Source organism: Notamacropus eugenii, chromosome 5 (assembly GCF_028372415.1).
Source record: "Notamacropus eugenii isolate mMacEug1 chromosome 5, mMacEug1.pri_v2, whole genome shotgun sequence".
Lineage (NCBI taxonomy): Eukaryota > Metazoa > Chordata > Mammalia > Diprotodontia > Macropodidae > Notamacropus > Notamacropus eugenii.
Genome location: NC_092876.1, coordinates 328,705,697 through 328,731,243, shown reverse-complemented (window position 1 = coordinate 328,731,243; position 25,547 = coordinate 328,705,697). Strand labels below are relative to the sequence as shown.

Sequence of the window (25,547 nt, the reverse complement as noted above, 5' to 3'; positions counted from 1 at the left end):
TCATAATAATCCTGAGATATTTTAATTTCAAATATAGTGAATGTCAATAGATATAACTCATGTAAACAAAAATTCTTTGGTAGGGGACATTAGGGAAGAGGATTCCTCAATCATTTTTAAGAGTGTAAAATGGCCTTGAAATGAAAACATTTTAGAATCACTGGTCTTGTGGAAAGGATCTGGGAAGGACAAATCAGGGGATACTGGGTTCTAGTTCTGGCTCTATTCTACCACTATTTGCCAACAGGTCATAGAGGTAAACCTCTTTTCCTCAGTTTACTTATCTATAAAATGGATTTAATAAGACTATTTTCATGAAGCTATCTAAAATATACTTTTAAAAAACTGGGTTTTATGCAAACAGAGCATGTATAGCATGGTCTCTACTTTCATGGATCTCCTAGCCCAGGGGTGGAGAACCTTTGGCCTCAAGGGCACATGTGGCCATCTAGGTCCTCAAGTACAGCCCTTTGACTGAATCCAGACTTCACAGAACAAGTCCTCTTAATAAAAGGGTTTGTTCTGTAAAACTTGGAGTTAGAAGGCTATACCCAAGGACTTAAAAGCTCACAAGTGGCCTTGAGGTTGCAGGTTCCCCACCCCTGCCCCTAGCCTGATGGGCAAGACCTGTTTTCTGCTCTTGGAGAGACTTTTGGATCTGATTAGGAAAAATGGGCTAGACACAGGAGAAACAAATGTCATTACCCTCTTTACTGTTACCCTCATTTGTATTTGCTTCCAAGTTGCCATGTAAGTATCCTTAAGTGTTAAGAGGTATCCTATTAACCAGACTGTATGTGGCCTTTGGGGATAGGGAAGACACTGTCTCCATTTTTCTAGTAGAAGTCAGAGGAGTGCTTACAACTTTAAGCTATATGGTTGCCTTTCTTTCTCCATTGCTACTTTTACCATGGGAATTCCTCAGCGGTGAACAGGGGGATGTTTAGCAAGCCAAGCTCTGCTGAATAAATAGAAAAACTGCTAGAGAGAAAAGCATTTAATGAAACTAGCAAGAACACAGGCTTTGGGGAAAATTTGTAATTCCATAACAAACATAAAAATTCATTAAAATGACTTCTGTAAATGACAAAATATAATTCTTAATAACCTTGAATATACGAGACATACAACCATTCCTTGGAGGAAGCATGTTACAATAGAGAGAACACAGGCCCAAGATCCTCGAGTCAGGGTAACTAGGTTCACATCCCACTTGTGATGTTTATTATCTGTTTGACCTCCCTGGACCTCAGTTTCCTCATCTGGAAAAAAGATAGGATTGGACTAGGTATTCTCTGAAGTCCCTTCCAGATATAGATCTGTGATTTTTTGTAGAAATGGATTCTCAGTCCTAGGCACAGAGATATTCCCATGTAGCCACTATAGAGGAACAAAAGATTCTGCTGTTTACCAGGAATGGGGTCCAGAAAAGGAGCCAAAAAGAGAAGCGCTGCTCCCTGACATTCTATTCTCCAATGAAAGAGAGGAGGAAGAATGCTATTCTGCCTTCCAGGAGAAAGAAGACAGAAGGAAACCAAGATTAGAGCTGCTTCTCTGCCCATGTGGAAGGAGAGGAAGTAAGAGCCAAAAAAAGCCTCCACAGAAGATCTCTCTATCTTTAAGCCCTGTCTTCTCTGATCAGTCAGGTTGGGTCACATGCTCCAAATCCTGTTCTTTCTTGCTATGCTTGTTCCTCAGTTGCACTGAAGACTGGAGGCAACACCTTTATCTCCGCATTCCAAACTTTATAGCAGATAGAAGGCTTGCTTCTTCTTTCCCTTGTCTTTAAGGGACAAATCAGTTCTCAATCAAGGGGTTCCTGCCCGGGGAACAATAGAAAGCCACCTCTTGCATCCAGTCATATGACTTATTGGGATCCATTATGAGGAGTGGGTTATTATGCCTTCAGTTCTAAAAAGCTAGAAAGTAATTCAGTGTCTAGGGGGAATTATGTGTAGTAATGCTAAGGATGGCTAAGTTGGCAGATGCCTAACAGCATTCCAAGTTGTGAATGAGATTTGGAACAGTGAGGATCTTGCCTCAAAGTAGAGAGATGACAACAGTCCAGATGAGGACAACAGTCTGTAAAAGCACATTTAAGCCCTCCCATGTGTTCTAGATAGGGTAGCTTTGATGCTGCTGCCAGTTATAGAGACTCGGTTCTGGCAAGGCATGTTAGAAATCTAGTTCAACCCTTAAATTCTACAGAGGACGAAACTAAATCTCAGAGAGATGAAAGGACATGCCCACAGACAGGATTTTACCTAACTACTGCATATAGATAGTATTTAAATCCTTTTGTATAACCACTTGGAGGGCATGGCATAGAGTGGAAGAGCATTGGATTCAGTCAGGCTGACCTGAGTCTAAGTCCTCCTTCAGATATTTAATAGTTGTGAGATCTTATGCAAGTCACTTGACCTCTGTCAATCTCAGTTTCCTCATTTATAAGATGGTGATGATAACAATAGCGCCAACCTCACAGGGTTGTTGTGAGGATCAAATAAAATAACGTGTGTAAAGCTCTTTGCGGACCTTAAAATGCTATATAAATCTATCATTATTGTAACAGGGCTTCCTTTATGAATTGGACCAGATGGTTATTGTCCCTTCCACACTATCAAATTTTGTGAGTGCTGTCCATAATTGATATAATCCCTTCTGCTTTCAGTTTAGGCTTGCAACACAAGCAAGTCAGTTGTCCTTAATAGAGTTTGTGAATTCATTGTCACCTCTCTCTCCCTCCCTCCATATCTATCTCCCTCTCCTGTTTCCCCCCTTCCTCCCTCCTTCCCTTTTGTAATCTAGCCCCTCCTCCATCTTTTCTTCTTCTGTGTGTCTAGTCAGTGACAGAAGTAGGAATGAGAGAACAACCGAAAGTCAGGCTGATTGTTCCAAAAGAGTAGTATACACAGCAGATTTTATAGGAATTAAGAAGAGGAGAGTCTCATGAGTTACAGTAATCAAGGAAGGTGTTTTCTGCATGACAATTCCAGGAGAAATGCCAAGAGCAGAACTGAGATCTGTACACAGTGTTTGTAGATCTGACCAAGGCGTTGGATACTGCCAGTCATGAGGCCATGTGGAAAATCATGTCAAAATTTGGTTGACCAGAGAAGTTGGTTAGTATTGCATGTGAATTTCACGATGGAATGCTTGCCTGATTTCTGGATGTTGGACAATACTTTCATGATTTCCCACTCACCAATGTAGAGAAACAAACCTTTGTGCTTGCTCCCATGCTTTTTAACATGATGCTTTCAGCCACGTTGTCAGATGTCTTCAACGAGGACAACCATGGCGTCAAGGTCAGCTACCTCACTGATGGTAAATTCTTCGACTTGAGAAAGCTGCAAAGCCACGACCAAAGTGGAGGGAGTGTTGGTGCTTGATTTTCTGTTTGCAGATGATTGTGCACTCAATGCAGCCTCTGAAGCTGAGATGCAACAAAGTATGGATCAGTTCTCTGATGCTTGTGAGAATTTTGGCCTAACAGTTAACACCAAGAAAACACATTAACTCCATCAGCCAGCACTATACCATCCATACGTGGAACCACTCTTGTTCTCTGAGGTGAATTGAAATAAATTGAATTGGCAATAATATGGTATGGTAGAAAGGATACTTGGTTTCCAACTAGAAAAGAGTAAATCCTGCTTCGGACACTGAGTAACTCTATGATCATGGAGATGCAATTTAGTTTTTCTGAGCCTCAGTTTCCCTATCTTCAAAATGGACAAATTAATACCTATAGTATCTACATAGAGTTGCTTTGAGAATTGAATGAGATCAAGTATGAAAAGTGCTTTGTAAAACTTACAATGCTACGTAAACATCAGTGGTTACAGTTGCAGGGGAGAGAATTCTGGGCAGGGGGAATTCCTAGGCAGCAGTGAGGAGGCAGAAATGTGCCTGATGTGTTTAAGGTTCAGTGAAAAGACCAGTCCAACTGGAATGGAGCGTTCTTCTCAGGAAACAATAGAAGATAAGGATGGAAGAGTAGGTTGGCCAGAGGCAGATTTTTCCGACTTTAGCTTGTAGGTCAATGGTTCTTACACTTTGTAGTTGTGGAATCTTTCACTTTAAATAAAATTTTTAGTGAAAAACAGAGGAAAAAAATCTTTAAAAATTTTTTTTTTGAGATGCTTATTAGTAATGGTGGCTGAAGGCTGGTTTAAAAAAAAATAAAAGCAAACTATAGATGTTTTCAGATCATTTTTATTCCAGTGTATCAGTTGAATGTGATCATTTGCTATCTGTATTTTATAACGGAGATAATGAGCTCATCATGAGATATTTCATGATGTTCATTTTCCCTTTGACTTAATGATAAATAGGATTGTAGGTGTAGGGCCAGAAGGGATTCTAGAGCTCATCTATTCCATCCCTCTCCTTTTACAGATGAGAAAACAAGTTTCATAGAGGTTAGGGAATTTGCCCAAGACCATAGCTAATTAATGGCGATAACATTGCTGGATTTGAACTCGGGTCTTCTTGACTCCAGGCCTGGCAATCTATCCACTGTGCCACCTAGCTACAGGTAAACAAAGAGTAACCTTGAAGGCTAGATATTTCTAGCGTTTACAACTGGGTTCAAATTCAACATTTCTTCCATTTGTAAACCTGTATTTGGCAGGGACCAGTTGTTTCTCTTAGGGACATTTCACTTAACAGAGTCACAGAATCTGAAAGTTGGAAGAGACTTCAGAGGCCATCTACTCTAACCCATAAGAATTCATAAGAATTCCCTCTACAGCACAACTAAGAAATAGTCATCCATCCCTTACTTAAAGACCTCTAGTAAAGGGGAACTGCTCCCTCCTGAGGCATCCCATTCTACTTTCTGGATATTCCTAATCATTGGGACATTTTTTTCCTTTGTATTGAGCCAAAACTGCATTTTTTTACTGACTGCTTCTAGTTCTTAGCCCTAAAGAGGGCTAAACCCTCTTCTATATGACAGTGCTCCAAATACTTTAAGAGAGCTTCCTATTACCCTTGAGTTTTCTGTTTTCCAAGCTAAACACCCTCAGTTCTTTCAGTAGATACTCACCATCTGATTACTCTGCCTCTTCACAAGCCTATCAATGCCTTTTCTAAAACAAGGACCCAGAAATGAACACAACTTATAAATAGATACCACTTTCCCTTCTAACCAGCAGCTATCTGTGCAACTCACAAATCTGGATCTCCTGACAAGCCAGGGCATCATTTGAGCTTTCTTAGTCCTTTCAGCTGCAGTGTCCTCCTGACAGTTTCTCCTGGTGGTGATATATATTTCCCTCTGAGAATCAGTGTAGTTATAAGAAGCAACTCCTACTGGATCACTGAATCAAGAACCTAGGAACTCTTCAGCTCACAACTTAGTTGTGAAGGTTAAAAATGTCTAGTCTTCAGGACCAACTTGGTTACCTGTAACTAGGTGGCACAGTGGATAGATTGCCAAGTCTGGAATCAGGAAGACCTTAGTTCAAATCTGGCCTCAGAGACTTACTAGCTGTGTGACCCTAGGCAAGTCACTTAACCTTTTTTGCTTCAGTTTTCTTATCTGTAAAATGAGTTGGAGAAGGAAATGGCAAACCACTCAATTGCTTTGAGATTGCATTTGAAACCTAGAATGATAGGGCTGCAAGATGACATTGAGGATACTTTCAGATCAGACTTACTTTGTCCAAGACTTTAACCAAACCAGCAAAAAAAAGTTTTACTCCAAAAGGTCGATTCTTGCTCTCAAAGGAAGGGATCACAAAGAGTCAGAAACAACTGAATGACAACTTAAAGAAAGAACAACAAAGCAGAAGACACAGTTAGGAATTTGGACTAAGGCTCACTTAGGCAAGCTTTCTTCAGACTGATTTTACCCTTCACTGCTTCAATCAGTAAACACTTAATAAGCCCCTAGTATGTGCGAGGCACTGTGCCAAGCACCAGAGATACAAAGAGAGGCATGAGACAGTCCCTGACCTCAAGGAGCTCACAGTCTAACGGGGGAGACAAAAAGCAAACAAATATGCACAAACTATATACAGGATAAATAGAAATTAATTAGCAGAAGGCAGGCACTAGACTGAAGAGGGGTTGGGAAAACTTCCTGTAGAAAAAGGGATTTTATCTATCTTGCCTTCCGAGAAAAGAGAGGGCAAGGGAATAAGAGAAGGGGGGTGTGATAGAAGGCAGGGCAGATTGGGAGAAGGGGTAATCAGAATGTACCCTGTCTTGGGATGGGAGGAGGGGAGAGATGGAGAGAAAATTTGAAACTCAAAAATCTTGTGGAAGTGAATGTTGAAAACTAAAAATAATTAATGAAAAAAATTTTAAAAAAGAAAAAGGGATTTTAGTTGGGACTTCAGGGAAGCCAATTGGTGGAGATGAGAGGGAAAGCATTTTAGACAAGAGAGATAGCTGGGGAAAATGTGCATTTTATCAGGCATTTTATTCACTCGTAATCTTCTGCCATCTTTCTCCATCTGATGATGAAGAATGAAGACTGAAAGTCCTTTGGATCTCATAGAAACAAAGTTATTCTTTGAGATAGCAGGTATAGTGGGGATCAAGATCAGATTTTAAGGGGCCAAAGAGACAATGAGTGATAAGATAGGTAATGGATGCCCAAGGTTGAGGCAACAGAATTCTATGGATGATCCTGTGGTTTGTTTTGTTTGCAGTTTCTACATGTGGAGGATCGGGAACCAGGCACACCATACACAGGCCCAGAGGTCCTGAAGAAAGGACCTGTGTTTATCAAGAGATCTGAAATCAACCAGGAGCCAAAAACCCCATGCCAGGAACATGATTCCACCCTTCCACTTCAGTCCCAAACCTCTGGAACTTCTGACACCCAGCAAGCCAACAAAACTACCTCAGCTAAGCTCATTCCTCAGGAGAAGGGCCCAGAATCCAAAGGCAAGGGCAGTGACAGCAGGCCCCAACAACAAATGGGGAACAAAGGCACCACGACCATGTTCTTGACTGTCCCTGGCTCCCATTCTCCAGGACCCATCAAGTCACCCAGGCCATGGGTGAAAGGCCATGCCACCCCATTCTCTTGGCCACATAAAAAGATGTCTCCCAGCATGTCTTCACTCAATTCCATGGCCTCCTCATGCTTTGACATGACAGAAAGCAGCCTAACCGTTGAGTATGCTTCTCTCTTCTTGAATATTATTTTTCATCATAGCAGCCTGAAAGAAAAGTGAAAATACCTTCACGCGAGTGAAGAAAAACATGAACACACATTTCCTTGTAATTGATTATTCCGTAGGAAGTATGGCCATCGGGTCTTTTGGTGGAGAGAAAACTGATCTCAGAAGTTAGATAGCCTGTGTTCTAGCCCTAGTTATGCTAATTAAATTGTCTTGTCTTCCTGGGCCATTCATTTACTTGATAGGTAAAATGAGAGGGCTGAACCAGCTAATCTCTAGGGTCTACTATGCTTTAAGATTCTGTAAAATAGAAACATTTGCCTTGAGATTGTGTTGGAAACCTAGAATGATAAGGCTGCAAGATTATATTGAGGATACTTTCACATCAGACTTGTTTTGTCCAAGAATTTAACCAAACCACCAAAAAAAAGTTTTACTCCAAAAGGTTGATTCTTGCTCTCAAAGGAAGACCATTTAGTACCTCCTTAATTTATATGATGCATTTTGCCTTAGAAAGTGTTTTCACGTATATTATCTCCTATTGGTCTCAGCACATATCTGTTTGGTTGGTTGGTTTGTAGCTCAGGTAGCTAACAATATTCTTCCCATTTTAGGGGTGGGAAAACAGGAAGCCAAAGGTGACAGCCAACAAGTAGTAACCAAGTACTTGCTATGCACCAGGCACTGTGTCACTAGCAATGCAAACACAAAAACATAGTCTCTGCCCTCCAGGGATTCACATTCTATTGGAGAAGACAGCATACAAAGAACAGTAAAGACAAGTTTGTTTACAGGGTAGATGGAAGGGAAAGCACCAGTGGAGGAGATGTAAGTGATGAAAGAAAGCCTCAGATAAGATAACATTTGAACTCAGCCTTCAGGGAAGTTTGAGGCAGAACGGAGGAGCGAGAGCATTCTAGACCTTGGAGGCATCCAGTGAAGAGGCAAAGTTGGGGGATAGAGTCTTGTTATAAGGGAGGGACAGCACGGATCCTGGAAGGGAGGAAAGTATAAGAAGACTGGAAAGGTAGAATGGGTTTGATCCTGAAGGTAGCAGGGAGCCACTGGAGTTTATTGAGTAGGAAGGTGATCTGATCAGACCTGCGCTTTGGGAGAATCTTTTTGGCAGCTGAGTGAAGGCTAGAAGGGGATGAACCAAGGAAGAGAGACTCATTGAAAGACTATTGCAGAGTCCAGACACCAGAGTGACAGAGCCAGATCAAGAACCCAGGGTTCTTCTGACTAAGAGCTCCATCTGCTGGTGTGATGGAGATTAAAATGCTGTCCCAGCATACCTCTACACTTTAAAAAAAAATACAGAAACAAAAAACAAAAAGTTTATTTAAATCATAAGATTCTTGACTTGAAGGGAAAATTCCTTAAGAGCAATTTCATTATAGAAATTTCCCCTCTGCTGAAAAACAGAGATTGGTCCAAAAGTAACACTTGGGTATCAAAAAAAGTTACAAAATCATCTGCGTTTTGCAGTGCTAAAAGAAAAACTTTGAAATTATGGAAACATGATCTGCAGGGATTTTTTCTGTAGATTTTTTTTTAAGTGTATGAACTTTCAAATGTCTGTAAATCAAACACTTTCCTATTTATTTAACCATATTTGCCAAGCATTCTGAATCATCCCTTCTGGGAATTCTTCAAATAGCAATGGTCCATTAATGTCTTTTAAATTTCCTTTCAACTTTCTACCCTTATTATCTCATCTCTAACCATTTAAATTCACTCCGAACTTGTGTTTAAATAACTGCTCTGTGAATCCTCTTGTAAGGCCGAGAGTCATTTTGTAATACCTATAAAACAAGGAGACAAATTGGGGGAGAGGATAATTTGTAATTTGTGGGTTCATCTTTTTTACCCACTGAGCTTTCTTAGGGTTAAACACAATTTCATGTCTCTCAGGAAGGTCTATGTTATTTAAACTGGGCAGAGAAGTGAAAGGTCTTTGTTTTTGCAGTACTGATGGGAACTTCCAGCCACTGGGAGAGATTCAACTCACTGTCCATTACATGTCCCTTGAACATAGCCTCGTGGTTCTCATTAATGGCTGCAGGTAAAGTATTTCTAATTCTGTGATTTTTCTCTCTTTCTTGAGAACTAGGTAGTGGAAAAGCAGTTAAGTGAAGGTGGCCTGGGGGAAAGAAATATAGACTAAGAAGCCTACATATACATTCTACAGAATGAATGCTCCATGGAGGGATTAGAGGAGCACAGAGCTACCTAGTCTAACCAATTAGTCTAACCCCCTCATTTCACAGATCAAGAAGCTGAGGCCCAGAGAGGTCAGGTCCTATACTTAGCAGAAGCATCAAATGTGGGATTTGAACCAGTCTTCTGACACTAAAGCCAGTTAGTTTGTTTTAACTGTCCTACACTTCCTCCTCTATAATGAAGAGTGCACTGTTTTTAAATGCCTGCATGCTGCAGTTGACCAAGTTCAAAAATATCCTAATTAGTACATCCTTTCCATTGGTGCCAATGGAAACTTTGGCCAGGATTTCTGATCCCCAGGCTCTAATCAAATATAACTCCAGTAAGAACTGTTGTGTCAACTAGTTAGAAATAGCCTATTTTTCCAGATGGAAAAATCTCACTTCCTATGGATGAAAAATGTTTTGGCTCCACTAAACACAAATAAATCTTTTGGAAAAACCAATAAGCTTAGTTTCCTGCCTACTTACTCTAATTTTATTAAGCAATGTAGAAATGGGAGCTATGTTAATAGTCATCGAAATAACAAGATATAGTGTTGGGTTTAAAGTGAGAGGACCAGAGTTCAAATCTTATCTTGGTCTGTGTGACCTTGAGCAAGTCACTTAACTATTATTGTGAACCTCAATTTCTTCATCTATAAAATGGGAAAAGGAGAATCCTTCTAACTCTCAGTCTATGTGCCTATGATGTCTGCATGTAAATCAGTACACTTTAAGGCTGAATAATTATTGACTTAATATATTTCTACTTTGTATTTATATTACTAAAGGATACCTTTTCTTAAAAACAAAATCTTTGAACTTGAACTAGGAATTTGAGACCCTGTTGTAGCAGTGGAGTTGATCCATATGTCCGAGTATACCTGTTGCCGGAAAGGAAATGGACAAGCCGAAAGAAGACGTCAGTAAAACGGAAAACCGTAAATCCCCAGTATGATGAAAAGTGAGTGGGTCAGCTGAGTTGCATAGGATTCTTTGGAGGGATTTAGAAAATTGTGGAGAATAGCTAATATTTGAAGAGCTTATCATTTACGTGCTCTTTTCCTGCTCGCATTCTGTGGATTGTCGTTTAGTTGTTTTCAGTCATGTCCCATTCTTGGTGATTCCATTTGGGGTTTTCTTGGTGAAGGTCCTGGAATGGTTTGCCATTTCCTTCTCTAGCTCATTTTATAGATGAGGAAATTGAGGCAAAGAGGGTTAAGACTTTCCCGGAGTCACACAGCTAGTGTCTGAAGCCAGATTTGAACTCAGGAAAAGGCATCTTCCTGGCTCCAGGTTCAGAGCTCTATCTACTTTACCACCTAGCTGCCTGTTCTGTGGATATTTCCCTGTTTTTTCACCTCCCCAGGAGCTAAAATCTTCCTGAAATGTTTTCCTTTAAAGTGAGGTTATTGGACTATATGTGAAGTAGCTAATGTCAGTGAGAGAACTCACTCTGAGGAGCCAGTGTATTTACTAAACCCTCATCTCTATATAGTAAAACATAACCAGACAGTGTGAATTTGTCTGCTAATCCCAAAACAGTTCTGGGGTTCCAGATTCTCTAGTTATTAACTTCAGAGTTCTCCTGTTAGTCTGATGAAGTAGGCTTCAGGGAAACAAGGCAGCGAGACAGACTTTTCCCAAGGTGAATGCATTATCTCTGTGAACTGTCTTCCTAGTGTTTTTCATACACATTTACACATTTGTTTATTTACCTTTGCCCCTTTTAATCAGCAGAATTGCCAGAAATATGAAAGGGGCATACTCTTAGACACACCCGGTTAATCACAGTAGGACATAACAAGAGTGTTGTGGTTTGCCAAGTGCTTTTACACAGCTTCTCAGTTGAGCCTTACAACAGTTGTGGGAGATAGATATGAGCTTGGCTTCTGGTCATTCAGTCATGTTTGACTCATTGTGACCCCATGGACCAAAGCGTACCAGTGCTGGCCATAGCGTTTTCTTGGCAAAGATACTACAATGGTTTGCCATTTCCCTCTCCAGTGGATTAAAGTGAGACTCTAGAGATTAAATGACTTGCCCGGGGCCACATAGTTAGTAAATGGCTAAGGCCATATTTAAACTCAGGTGTTCCTGACTCCAGGTCCAGTGCTCTATCCACTGAGCCACCTAACGGCCTCATGGACCTCGATTAAATAAGAAAAAATCAATTTAATGAATGTTTATTATTAAACCCCTACTCCTTTTCCTACCTGCTAATTTTATAACATACACAGTGTCTGGTACATTGCGTGTTTATCTTAGAACACGTTGGTGTACCTACCTCAAAGGGTTGTTGTGAGGATCAAATGAAATAATGGTTGTAAAGCACTTTTTGCCTGGCACACAGTAGGTACTATATAAGTGCTTATTCCCTTCCCTTCCCAATACCTCCAAGGTATCTTGATATCATAACATAGTGTAATGATTCCTGTGTTTCTGATGATTCAGGATCATTCAGAAGAGGTGGGATTGGAGTTTTGTAATTGTGAGGGAGGGAGAAGCTTTAACTGAAAAATTTGCTTACATAGAATAGGGACATGAATTTACAGCTGGAAGGGACTTTGGAGGCTATCTAGGGAATCCTCATTTTGCAGGGGAGGAAACTGAGGCCCAGAGAGGTTACTTGATTTGCCCAGGGTCACACAGCGAGTAAATAGCAGAGCCGTGAGTCATACTCAGATCATGTGACTCCACAATATACAAAAAAATCTATTTAGAGCCTATGCCTATAGCAGGTATGGTGCTTTTTGTATGAACTTTCCTAATGAAGGGTATTTCTGGCAAAGCAGAATCTTCAGGTATCAATTGTTAATAAAAGCAAATACCTAACATTTGGTTATTCTACATGTTGTAGGATAGATCAGCAGAATACTGGGTCTGGAGTCAGGAATACCTAGGTTCAGTAAGGCAAGCATTTATTAAGCATATACTGTGTGTCAGAGTTCAAAACTCAGCCTCTACTTACTTGGCAAAGTCACAGGACTTACCTATGTGAGCTTGGGCAAGTTATTTATCTTCTGTGGGCCTCAGTATCCTCAGCTAAATGGAGGGGGTGATGAACTAAATGAAGGATATGGTTGACTTCTGAGTTCTGTTCCAACTCTATGGTACTATGTTATTCTGAGAGTGGTTAGGTAACATATTGGATAGAGCACTGGGCCTAGAGTCAGAAAGACCTGAGTTCAAATCCAGCCTCAGACACTTAGCCAGCTGTGTGACCTTAGCAAGATACCTAATCCTGTTTGCCTCCATTCCTTATCTATAAAATGAGATAAAGGAAATGGCAAATCCCTCCAGTATCTTTGCCAAGAAAACCCCAAATTGGGTCATGAAGAGTCAGACATGACTGAAATGACTGAACACCATGTTATTCTAGCTCAAAATCTATGGTACTATGGTAGTAACAGGTTTGGAGTCAGAAAGCCTTGGGTTCAAATTCTGTTTCTGACACTTATTGACCTTAGTCAAGCCATTTAATGTCTGTGTGCATCAGGCAGTTTCCTGCTGTGAGAGTTTGGGACATGGTTTGTAGAATTGCAACACATGAAAGAAACTGATTTATATTTTCTTTGAGGGTCTACTTGCTGACTTGATTATCTTATGTTCTTAAAGATTTGAATTTTGTGTCCATACGATAGAAGAAGTGAAGCAAAGAACACTGGATATTGCAGTTAAACACTGCAGGCCATTCGGGTCACACAAAAGAAAAGAACTGGGCAAAGTAAGTATGTTCAAGCTCACAGGATTTAGATCCGAAAGGCTACTTACAGATCTCATGTTACAGATGAGAAAATGTCTTCCTCCTCACCCAGACAGGTGAAGTCACACAGGTAGTAAGTAGCAAAGCTCTAGGACCCAAGCGCTCTGAGTCCAAATCTAAGATTTTGTCCCCATTTCTGGCATCCCTTCATTTATAAGCACCTTAATATTAATGTTTTGTCAACAAGCATGGAGAGCCTTGTATGCTACCATCTGGAAAGAATGAAGACAGAGGCCCCGGCTTCAATATTAGGGGCTGGTTTGGTTGGGGAGAGAAAACCCATAAAAACAGCACAATTACAAGGGCAAATCAATGTACAAGGCAAATATTGTTGAGCCAACTTCAAGGGGACCTCTTTCCTACTTTTGTTGTCCAGGTATTTCATTATATTCAGTATTGTATATTAACTAAGTGAAGCAACCTGGAGCTTGAAAATCTCAAAGGAGACAAATTTTTGTTATCTAGCACACAGGCTAATCTCCAGTCTAGCCTTAACCTAACCATTGCACTTGGCTTAGATTTTGCTCAATGGAGACCTGACTTTGTGGTAAGGGAAGTAGGCCTCCTCAATTCTCACATTCACTGACATCACCCCAACCTCAGCATCCTGGGGAAAGGTGCTAAACGTATTGAAATTTAGGGGGTTTCCCAAAAAGGGGAGGAAGGAAAAAGTGCCCAATGTACTAAACCTGAATCAGGTATGGAAGAGTTAGGGACCTTATCCCCACACAGAAAGGAATGCTAAGCAAAAGGGAATGGTAAGGAAAGGGAGAGAATGCTAAGCAAAAAAAGTCATGGCATGTATTTAAAGAATGTTTAACAGAGAATTTAATTGTTTACTTATAGCTATGGTTGTAATCCACTAGATGAACCTCATCAAGGCATAAGACAGTTTGGCAATTCTGCTAATTCGCCATTTCAGATTTCACCTTTGGCACTGGACATTGTCCAATCATACAGTCAACCATGATCTTTCCAGCAGCCTCTTCCTAATGTCAACTCTTTCTCTGGAACTAGTCCACTCTTTTTGCATTGCAAACTCTTTTCCTACTGCTTCCTGGAAAGACTCCAGCTATAATCTCAAAGGGTCCATGCTAAAAGACAAAAACACACAAGAAAAAGAAGCGAAGGCAGCCACGGTCCTTAATACAAGCCATGCTAGTTGAACCCCCACTCCTGATGTCAACTGGAAGGCTTCATCCAAGATGGCTGCCAGTCAGAAGTCATTTCTTTTTCAACCAAGTGTGGCACCCATCATCATCAATGATTCTACTTTAGCAGCCAATCAGGAAGCTTAGCAAATGAATCACACGTGGCCCATAGCTAACCTCCAGCATTCTTTGGTGCTCAGCAGAGGTGGTTAAGGAAAAGAAGGGGACTGTATAATGGGACTTTATCCGCAGTACAGGATAGCGGCATTAACAGTGAGGGAACACCAGGGAGGAGAATGAACAGTAATTTTAAAAGTTGCTTATGTTTTTCTGTAATATTATCTATAACTGTTTGTAAAATGAAGCAGACAAGGGAATATTTTTAAATAAACGTAGACTTCTGAAACTGTCACTGCTTCTACCATCAGCATTTTTCCTGTGGTTAGGCTGAGGTTAATCCTGGTCTCCTGGCTATGACATTTTTAACATGAAAGTACAAAAGGGCTAACAATCACACCTAAAACCTACAAAGCTGCATTTTTATAACCATAACATTTTTACTTAATCCCAATGAGTTTCATTCAACCAGGCAACCTATAAATAAATATTGGCTGAATATCAGCCAATATTTACTGAGCACCTCCTGTGTGGATAGAGGTGGGGATACAAGCCACCCAACTGGTGGGGATTTATTGTTGGATAAGTAATTGACATTCATAATGTAATTGTTGTCCTGGCAGGTATTGATTGACTTATCAAAGGAAGATCTAGTCAAGGGTTTTACACAATGGTGAGTATACTTTTTCATTTGATCATGAATGTTATTCTCTGTAACTTTATAAGTAATTACATTTTTTAAATGCCTGGCTAGTGGTAGTTTTCCAATCAGATTAAAATAGCACTTCAGATGATATACTTCATACTGATGTAGCTTACTTAAATCTTAAGGGCTATCATAGCATATAGTGATATTTAATTAATCTTCCCAATCTCATATTGAATGGGCAAGTTTTATGGATCAATTTTACTGCAAGGAAAGCTGAGTTGCAAGGGGGATTTATTGTCTTTCATAATCCCTGACTGGTACCCTTCCCATCCTTAGATGCTGGACTCTAGAGGTCCCCTTGACTAGAGAAATCTTCCTCTGCTGCTGGCCATTTGCTGGGCAAGCCTCTCTGATGCTGTCTTAGAAAGGGCAGAGACTCTTAGCTTGGGATCTACAGAAGTTTTTCTGCTTTTGTTTTTAAACTATTTGGGTATAAGGAAGGGCCTTTCTTTTTCTTTTGGGGTGCAGAGGAAGAGTGGTTGAATTATGAGAGGGATAAGAGCAGCAGTGAATGGTATCAAAAAGAAAAAGAAAGAACATAGAGTGAAACATAAAAATTGCAAGAGGAAGTTCAGAAGGGGACAGAGACAAGTCAGGGCAGTGTTGGAATTAGCATGGGAAATTTAATAAATACTTTTCAAAACTGAAGTTGTGCATAATATTCAGTGTTATGTATTATCCTCTTTCTTCTCTGTATTATCCTCTTTCTTCTCTTATAGTTATCAGTGTTTGTCAAGTTCTTAATAGTAAAAAGCTAAACAGAGGAATGGCCTTGTACTCCCCAAAATTTAGGGGGCAGTAGACCCCATTTCTTTCTACCACTCTCATTTTTTCTGTGTTCTTCTAGTTCTCATTTTTATCAAAGTTGATTTTCTTTCTTTCCTTCTTTTTTTTGTCAATTGGTCATGTCCAACTCTTCATGACCCCATTTGTGATTTTCTTTGCCATTTCCTTCTCCAGCTCATTTTACAGATGAGGAAACTGAGGCAATAGGGTTAAATGGCTTGCCTAGAATCACACAGCTAGTAAGTGTCTGAGATTTGAACTCGAGTCCTCCTGACTCCCGGTCCAGTGCTCGATCCACTGTGATTAGGTATTGGCATTAATATTTGATAGTATCCCTTTTATAAGGAATTCTTAAATTCCTGAGTTTGAATCCTGGCTTTCTCACTTATTACTCATGTGTCACTTCGGTAGTCATGTAACCTCTCTGAGACTCAGTCATCTCCTCTGTAAATTAAGGTTGGACAAGATGGGCCTCCAAAGGCCTCTCCCATTATAACCCTTGTGATGCTATGAATGCCCCCTTCACTCTAGCCAGCCAACTTGTAAATGGATAGGACTGATCACAAGGTCCCCAACTATTACAACATTTTTAGAAAAGCAATTCAAATACAGGCTTATTGTCAAATAAGTTTATTACTCCTTAACTCTCCTGTCTTCTTTGTAGGTATGAACTGACAGCAAATGGCCAGCCAAGAAGTTGATAAAGAACATTAGGATTCCTACTCACCAGAGGACAAGCATGCTTTATTAAAATGTATATATGTATATTCTGTATTTAATAACTAAGAATATTTGAGAAGTGCATACATTCTGGCATGAAATTTATAAATTACTTTTTTGAGTGTCTGATTAATATTTAGAAAGGATAAGATGTATGAAAAAGTGAGATTTCCTGAGGCTAGATTTAATTTAAATCCTGTACTAAGGAAATTGGGTGCACTGTGAATAGTAACAGTTTTATATTCACAAAGTGGATGTTTTCCATTTCTAGACAATTACAGGTAGTCTCTGATTTACAAATGATATATACAAAGGAATGAGTGTGATTGGGTTGAGGTGGGGAGGAGCAAGGACAGTTTCTGAATCACTCCTACCTTGAGGGGTAACTATTTTCCTGGATTTGGAATACTTGGACAGCTTACCTTATCCTATGCAAATGTAAGGAATCAGCAGTGATCTAACCTCACCTCATCCCTACAGCAATATAAGCATTTCTCCTCTCCTCCATTAGATTTTTTTCAAAATAAATGATTACGTGATGCTAGCAGGATTCAACTTCCAGTACATTACTCCATCTCAATGGAGTAAACTGAGGTGCATGAGAGCAGACGGTCTTTTTTTTATCTTTGCCATTCCCAGTGCACTGAACATAGGAGCTTAATAAATGTATGGGGTATTTATAATTGAACTGAATCAAATTGAACTGGATTGAATAAGAGATGAAGTAGGCTTTTGTGAAATGACCAGGGAGCCATTTATATTATTTCAAGGAGAAAATGCATTTATTATTCATTCAAAATTAACTGTAAATTCAGGACTACTTATATTATATTAATATTAGGAGTCACAGTCATGGTGTGGGAACTTGGGGAATTAGTCCTTATCTTTAATAGAGGCAGAGTCTGTTCCCCTATTTCAAAAGATTATTTTGGTCACCAAAGTAACCTTATGCTGCTTTAAAAGCAAAATATGTAAAGTGTTTGTGTATATATAGTGAGTGGTTTTCGCATTTTCATCTTTAATACTCTCTTTATAATTCATTATCTTAATATGCCTTACAAAACACCCTAAAACCTGGTCCTGCTCCATTGTTTCCCCTATTTCTGTTACTAGGATTGTTGCAGCCACACATTACCATAAATTTTTCTCTCATCCCATATCCCATTAGTAATCAAATCTCTCATTGAATCTTTTTCTTCTCTTCCTTACCAAGCTAACATTTCATTCAAGGTTCAGTTATGGCAATAGCTTCCTAATGGGTCTTTCTGCTTCCACTTTGTCCCCTTTCCTAATCTACCCTACAGATTAACCTTACCAAAACATCCCTTTCATCATGGCACCCCCCACTCTCAATCATCATACAAGTGGCTTCCCATTATGTACAACATTTTGATTCTGGGGCCCTCCACAAACTAGAACAACTGTACCTCTCATTACATTCTCTTATTAAACTATGCCTCTCACTACATTCCCTTATTACCATCATATACCTAGAATGCTTTTTTTTTCTTCAACTATTCAGATCCTAGATCCCTTTCAAGGTCCAGGTTAACTATTATCCTATCAGCAAAGTTTCCCTTGACAACTCCAGTTCACCATGACCTCTTCCTCCTTTCAATTCCTACAACCTTTAACATCTTTCCACTCATCTGGCTTTTATATACCAACTTGTGACATCTTTTTGCACTGTCTATTTTTATTTAACATGTATTTCTCTTGTCTGCTCAACCACAGTGTAACTTCACTGAAGGCACAATTTATATGCTTCCTTATATTCCTCATTGTATCTAACAGTGCTATATACCTCATAAATATACAATAAAATTTGATTTATGCCCAAACTTTGTGTTGTTTTGGATGGTAACAGTTCAGTAAAATCATTACTCAAGTTGGGAAATTTGGAAATCTTAATAAGCCTGTGGATGAGAGATAGTGTAGCAGAGTAGAACTGGAGGATGTATGGCTACTAGAGACCTGGGGTGGATTATGGACTCTTACATGTATTAATTGGTATGATTTACGGCATCTAAACTCTTTGAGTCTCAGTTTCACCTATATAAAGTCAGGGTAGTATGTGCCCTAAAGACACAGTCTAGCCCAGTGGTTAGAGTGCTGGTCAAGTCCCTTCTCTGGCACTTTCTCAATAGATATGCTGGAGACCTTCCTCCCCTCTTTCCTGACTTCAGGAGGGAACCAATGGAGCATCCTACCTATCCACTTGTTATCCCTCACTCTTGCCCCATGACCAGGCCATCTCTTTCTAGCACATAATTTCATGATGACATCTTTCATTCCTGTTCTTCAGAGTTCCTCACTGGAGATATACTGCCACCTGTTCACACCCACCCTCATGACTGTCCTACATCCAACGCAGATCTCTCTAAATATAGTAAGTCCAATCTGGCTACCTTTCCCATATATTTTCCTATTAGTGCTGTTTCTAACTGCTCCACAACCATTCTGGGACCCTGATATTGGGATCCAAATCTAAATGTGGTGTTTCTTCTATTCTTGATGAAGAAAAATTTGTTCAAATGGTTTCTGCAAGTCATTTTTTCCTTTTTTTTTTTTCTGTTCATAGTCCTTCCCTTTTCATCCTTGAATGCCCTTAACTCTACCTGGTTGGGTGTCTTGCCAAGAATTCTTTAACCTGGTTTTACTGTTTAAGCTGTTAAAGGCTTTTTTTACAAAAGATAAAACAGATAATTTCAGTTAAAATTGAAAAGCTTTTGTACAAACCAAATCAATGCAATTAGGATAAGAAAACCATCAACTGGGAAAAAATCTTTTCATGGATTATCTCTAAGAGAAATGTATATAACACATATATAAGATCAAGAACCATTTCACAATGGGTAAGTGGGCAAAGAAAATGAAGAAAACTGGTCTCAAAAAATTGGAAAGTATGAACTACGTGAGGTTCTCAATCAGTAGTAACAGAAATGCAAATCAAAACAAGTCTGAGGCTCTAGTTCACATTCAGCAAATTGGCAAAAATGATAAAAGATGGGAAAAGCAAATATTGGAGGGACTATCAAAAAATGAGCAAATTAAGTCAATGTTGGTGGAGCTGTGAATTGTTTTACAAATCATTCTGGACAGAAATTTGCAACCATGCTAAAAAAAACTAAAATTTCCTTATCTTTTGATGCAGAGATCTTACTGCATATTCCTCAGTGAGATCAAGGAGAAAGGCCTCATGTACACCCAAATATTCAGAGCAGCACTTTCTGTGGCAGCAAAGAAATGGAAGCAAAGTAGATGCCCATGAATTGGCTAGGGAATGTCTAGACAAAGTATGGTACGTGAATGTAATGGAACAGCATTGTGCTATAAAAATGATACGTATAAAAAATTCAGAGAAGCATGGGAAAATTTACATACAGGGATGACACAGGGACTTCCAGAAAATTAACCACATTTAATAACAATCTTCCTCAAAACTGACTTGTCTTCTTAAACTGAGGAAACAGAACATAATTACTTTATGTGATATTTTTAATGACTGAAAACTACCTTGGTCAAAGAACTTTAGTGTTTGATGCTAAATTCATTTAAACTTAAATACCTTAAACACACTGGTGGGTAATCCATGAATTTTTAAACACCATCAGTTATAAAGTAACAAATAATATTGCAAATTTTTCTTCTCTCTCAGCTTTTAAACATGGTCTTGATACATTAATTTTATTAGTTTGTATTAGTTACAAGCTCATTTGGAACTAGTATAAATTGAGTTCTTAACTTTCAAAGAACAAATAATATATTTATAGGTGTGTGTGCCTAGACACACATATCTATCTCTGTCTGCTAGCATCAGTCAAGAATACATCAGTGAGCCAGATCAGCCACTACCATAAATTTATGAACACACAATCCAACTAAGAAGCTGCCTATTTACTCTATTCCAGATTATCTCTGTTGCCAAAGGGTAACATAACTGCCAAATACCCTTAAGTCAAAATGATGCATTTTGCTGTTGCTGTTGTTTCAGTCAATATGTCCAACTATTCATGACCCCACTGGGGGTTTTCTGGATAAAGACGCTGGAATGTTTTGCCATTTTCTTCTCTAGCTCATTTTAAAGATAAAGAACAAACAGGGTTAAGGGCCTTGCAACTAGTAACTGTCTGAGGCTTAAATTTGAACTCAGAAAGATGAGCCTTTCTGACTCCAGACTCGATGCTCTATCCACTGCACCACCAGATGATGAGCTACAATAGTGCGATAAGTCCTCTGTCCCTCTGCTCCCCACAATGTTTCCTGAACACACATCAGTTTTCAGAAATGACTTCTGATCTTGGAAGGACAGCACATTCATGAATGAGAACATAAACCTTACTCTCAACTGGTAGGTATCAGAAAAAAAAATTGGGGGAATGAACCCTGAGCTTTGACATTAGGTTCCCTTTAAACAAACAGAGAAAGATCTCTAGACTGATTGCCTGGGGACCTGGCAATTTAAGTCTAGTCTTAGCTGTCAAGATAAGTACTTTTAAATTTTATTTAAAGACAGCCTTGGTGTAGTGGTAGAGGGCTGGCTTTGGAGCCAGAAAGATCTGGGTTCAAGTCCTACTTCTGACATATACTGGCTTTGCAACCCTTGGCAAGTCACTTAACTTTCAGTGCTCTAAGCTACTCTCTTAGGACTAAATCACAAAGAAAGTATTAACCTACTTTGGTGGAAGGAGTTCTGACATTCAAGGAGTTTTCTATATCAGAAAAATCACAAGTCCAATTCCTGTTCCTATCCCTATCCTTAATTTGCTATTGGAATTTGTGTACTGTTTTGTACTATACTGGGGTCATTAGCTTAAGAAATATAATTTCAGGGACAGAGAACAGTGCTTCAAATCATGTTTTAATCTACAGGGCTAAATTAGAGTAGGTTGTTTTTAAAATCATCCTAAATCCAAAGCTGTTGTGACAGCATTTACTTGGTATTTTGGTAAAAAAAATCCTGGCTTGAGGTCAGCTACAAACGATTTGGTTCATTTCTCCAAACCCCAGACAAAAGTAAATATCTGCGCAATGGCTAAAAGACAGTAACTCTGCTGTAGCAAGAACTCCTCTAGATCTTTTTTTGGCAATAACTTCAGGGTGACAACTAATCTGCATCTTTACTTGAGTTCTCAAACTGAAGCTTCGTGATTTTTTAAAATGTCTCTTCTAAGGTTTTCAAAGCACTGTATTTGGGGGTTCTCACAAGGTCGTTTGATTTCACATTTTACAGCTTACCATGGAAAGTGGATTAACATGCAAGTTGGAGGCTAATTATAATAAGTACAACTGCAGTTAAGACAAAACAAACATCAGGAGACAGCAATGTTCTGACACGCTTTTATAAAATATTTATTTCAGTCACATGTTCTAAAAAAATATATATATATGTATACATATGTATATATTACAGTCCAGGTCTCAAACAGACCCTTTCTTAAGAAAGGTATGTAATATATATACCTCAAGGTAGTTATCATCCTCTTTACTCATCTCTATTTTCCCATCATTGGAGGAAAATTTTTTAAATGTTTTTCATTTATGATCCCTGACCTTTATCCTTCAATTTGAAAATACAACTGGTTCTGCCAATAGAAGATGATCTGTATCGACACAGAATGCTTGGCATGGTATACATATGGTTAAATTCAAAGGGCAGCGTGCCAATGACTGAGAATTAGAAAAAATTAGAAAAAAATTAGAAAAAAAAAAGAATTAGGCAGCATTACACCTCCTCTACCTTCTCCTAGCTTATTTTTGAAACCCTTTCCCTTTTCTTTCTCCCTTGAGATTGGGAGGATATAGAACTGTTCATTCCCCAAACTTATGCAGAAGTGATGTCATCAACAAGTCCAGTACTACTTCCCTTGGGTCAAAGATGCTAGCGTTCTAAATTTCAAATGTCAAAGGACATCTTAAAGGCAAACACCTCCATGCCAACTCTTAACATGCTGTTACCCTGTTTCTGAAACATAAGCGGCTTTCCTTAAACCTTGTAAGCCAAAAACTGTTGAAAAAATTAGAAAATTCAGAGTCCAGTTATTCAGTCCCCCAAATGATGCTGCATAATTCTGAGAGTGACAAATAATAAAGGATAAAAATATCAAAGACTAACTTTGTAAAGAATGAAGATTAACCATGCCACTGGTGTTGATTTGGGATGGGAAAAAGAGGTGAATTATGCAAGTAAATATAAAATATATTACAGATAAAATTTATACAGTAAAAAGGAAGGTTTCATTTTCTTCAATTTGCAATTAGCTTTAATTTCTTTACTTCAGGAATAATGGAATCCAAGTTGTTGACTTCTGAAGAAAAAAAGAAAAAGGTTGTGAACATTAAAAATATAGTTAATAGAAAGTGCAATAAATATTAAGTCTCTTGATATAAACTGATGAAACTGTAGCAATTCACTTCAAGATAGTCTACCCTCACGCACTGTGCCTAGCCCTGACTTTAACCTAAGATTTCATACATTTGCAAAATAACTAATCAAAATTAGGAGCATAATCTGTGGACTTGGGACACAGGGAACCTATAGGACCCAAACAATTACTCATCTATGACTGTGACTGACCTCTTTGGTAGGGTGCTTTTTATCAACTGAGCTACTTGGCCTCAATAGGAAAACGTGACAGGCTCTCTCTGCAGCACTGTCATTGGACAGGAAGCCTTTCATGATGGGACACTGGCACAGACTGTCCTGTCTCAGTTCTACCACTAAGAGTTAGAGTTAAGGAATCATCTCTCATCCAAACTCTACAATTGATATGGAGCTCAATACACTGCTACGTCACAACAGAAATTTAAACTACTGATCATTTTTTAAAAATTATTAATAATGTTTGCTCACAATTGATTTAATAGCAATCAACAAAGTCATGCTCAGAGAATAACTGAATGGGTGTTAAATGATTAGCCAAATAAGGACACTGATTATTTTTAATGCAATAGCTTTCTAAAGGTAAATAAAGCTATTCTATTTTATGAAATAATGTTCTTCTATACAGCAAAAAAGCATCTCTGTCTAAGCTCTTCCTGATTCCAAACTACATTTTTACTTTATTCTATTTTTCCTTATAATCACGGCCACAAGCATGCTCACTGCCACAAACATGCTCATCCATTTTTTATTTCCTCAATACAGCATCTTCTACTCCAGTCTATTCAAAATGTTTCTATGAAACTTACCTTCCTCTTCAAATGTACTTAATATCTCAACTAATCTGTGAATTTGCTTTTATAAGCACACCCCAGCTCTAATTAATTCTCATTCCCTTATCTTTCTAAAGGGTGTGCCTTCTTCCAATGTAATTTTCTACATGTGTATTCTCACAAGCTCCTATTAAAAAAAAGGTAGACAAAAAAAAAAATAACAATCCTATAATAAGTCTTTTCCAAAATAGTCCTATAAAGTAAAGAACTTTCCAATTCTGAAATATAATCACATATCAGTTAAGGGTTTTGTCATTAAGCATAATCACAGCAGTCATGGGTTTTAAAAAATATGCCTTTATATACTAAAAGGTGTGACAAGCCCTGGGTTTGTTACATTCTTAAAGCATAACTGCAACACTACATTTCTTTCTACATATCAAATAATACTAACTTAATTTTCTCTGTGATATGTTGAAACATGCCATGATACCTGTTCACATAATACAACCTAAAGCAGACCGCAAAAGAGATTTCTTCAGCTGATACTATAAACAAACTAGAGGAGCAAGGAATAGTGTATTTGTCAGATTTATGGAGAATGGAGGAAGTTATGATGAAACAAATGCAAAATGGACAATTTTGATTACATTAAATTGAAAAGTTTTTGCACAAACAAACCTAATGCAACCAGGATTAGGACAGATATTAGAAAACTGGGAAAGATTTTTTTCAATTAGTGTCTGTGATAAAAGCCTTATTTCTAAAATATATAGATGACTGAGTCAAACTTACAAGAGTACAAGCCATTCCCCAATTGATAAATGGTCAAAGGATATAAACAGGCAGTTTTCAGAGGAAGAAATTAAAGCTATCTATAGTCATATGAAAAAGTGCTCTAAATCACTACTGATTAGAGAGATGCAAATCAAAACAACTCTGAGGTACCACATCAGATTGGCTAACATGACAAAACAGGAAAATGATAAATGTTGGAAAAGATGTGGAAGAATTGGAATACTAATTCATTGTTGATGGAGCTATGAGCTGATCCAATCATTCTGGAGAGCAGTTTAGAACTATGCCCAAAGGGCTATAAAAATGTGCATATCCTTTGACCCTGCAATATCACTTCTAGGACTGTTATCCCAAAGAGATCGTAAAAATAGGAAAAGAACCCACATGTACAAAAATATTTATAGCAGCTCTTTTTGTGGTGGCCAAGAACTGGAAATGCCCACCACTTGGGGAATGGCTGAACACGTTGTGGTATATGAATGTAATGGAATACTATTGTGCTATAAGAAATGATGAACAGGCAGACTTCAGAAAAACCTGGAAAGACTTATATGAACTGATGCTGAGTGAAGTAAGCAGAACCAGGAGAATATTATACACACTAATAGCCATGGGGTGCAAGAACTGATTTTGATGGACTTAGCCCTTCTCAGCAATGCGAGGACCTAAATAAAACATTTCCAAAAGACTCATGATACAAAATGCCATCCACATCCAGAGAAAGAACTATGGAGTCAGAATGCAGAATGAAGCCGACTTTTTTCTCTTTTTGTTATGTTTTGTTTTTCTCATGGTTTCTCTCATTCGCTATAATCCTTCTGTGAAACACGACTAATGTGAAAATGTATTTAATGGGAATGTATGTGTAGAGCCCACATAAGATTGCATGCTGTCTTGGGGAGAGAGGGGAGAGGGAGAAGGAGAAAATTTAAAACTTATGGAAGTGAATGCTGAAAACTGAAAACGAATAAATTAACAAATTTGGAGGAAAAAAAATAT

At 38.6% G+C, this 25,547-nt stretch overlaps 2 protein-coding genes across 11 annotated transcripts in view; one reads left to right on the top strand and one right to left on the bottom strand.

The window, feature by feature from the left end:
* ESYT3 (extended synaptotagmin 3) overlaps positions 1 to 18,436 on the top strand; it is a 94,661-nt gene extending 76,225 nt beyond the window's left edge. Inside the window, exons 18-23 of one of the 2 annotated variants that reach the window (XM_072613537.1) lie at positions 6,666 to 7,138; positions 9,112 to 9,207; positions 10,179 to 10,310; positions 12,965 to 13,073; positions 15,004 to 15,053; positions 16,540 to 18,436. In XM_072613537.1, coding sequence (XP_072469638.1) covers positions 6,666 to 7,138; positions 9,112 to 9,207; positions 10,179 to 10,310; positions 12,965 to 13,073; positions 15,004 to 15,053; positions 16,540 to 16,576 — 897 coding nt within the window. In that variant the 3' untranslated portion in view covers positions 16,577 to 18,436. Of the gene's footprint in view, positions 1 to 6,665; positions 7,139 to 9,111; positions 9,208 to 10,178; positions 10,311 to 12,964; positions 13,074 to 15,003; positions 15,054 to 16,539 lie in introns of those variants that run through there. The other variant, XM_072613538.1, reaches the window with a different exon arrangement.
* Positions 18,437 to 21,921: 3,485 nt separating this feature from the next.
* CEP70 (centrosomal protein 70) overlaps positions 21,922 to 25,547 on the bottom strand; it is a 47,185-nt gene continuing 43,559 nt past the window's right edge. For all 9 annotated transcript variants that reach the window (XM_072613541.1, XM_072613539.1, XM_072613543.1 and 6 more), the window contains one exon: positions 21,922 to 22,903. In XM_072613541.1, the coding sequence (XP_072469642.1) occupies positions 22,842 to 22,903 (62 nt within the window). In that variant the 3' untranslated portion in view covers positions 21,922 to 22,841. The remainder of the gene's footprint in view (positions 22,904 to 25,547) is intronic.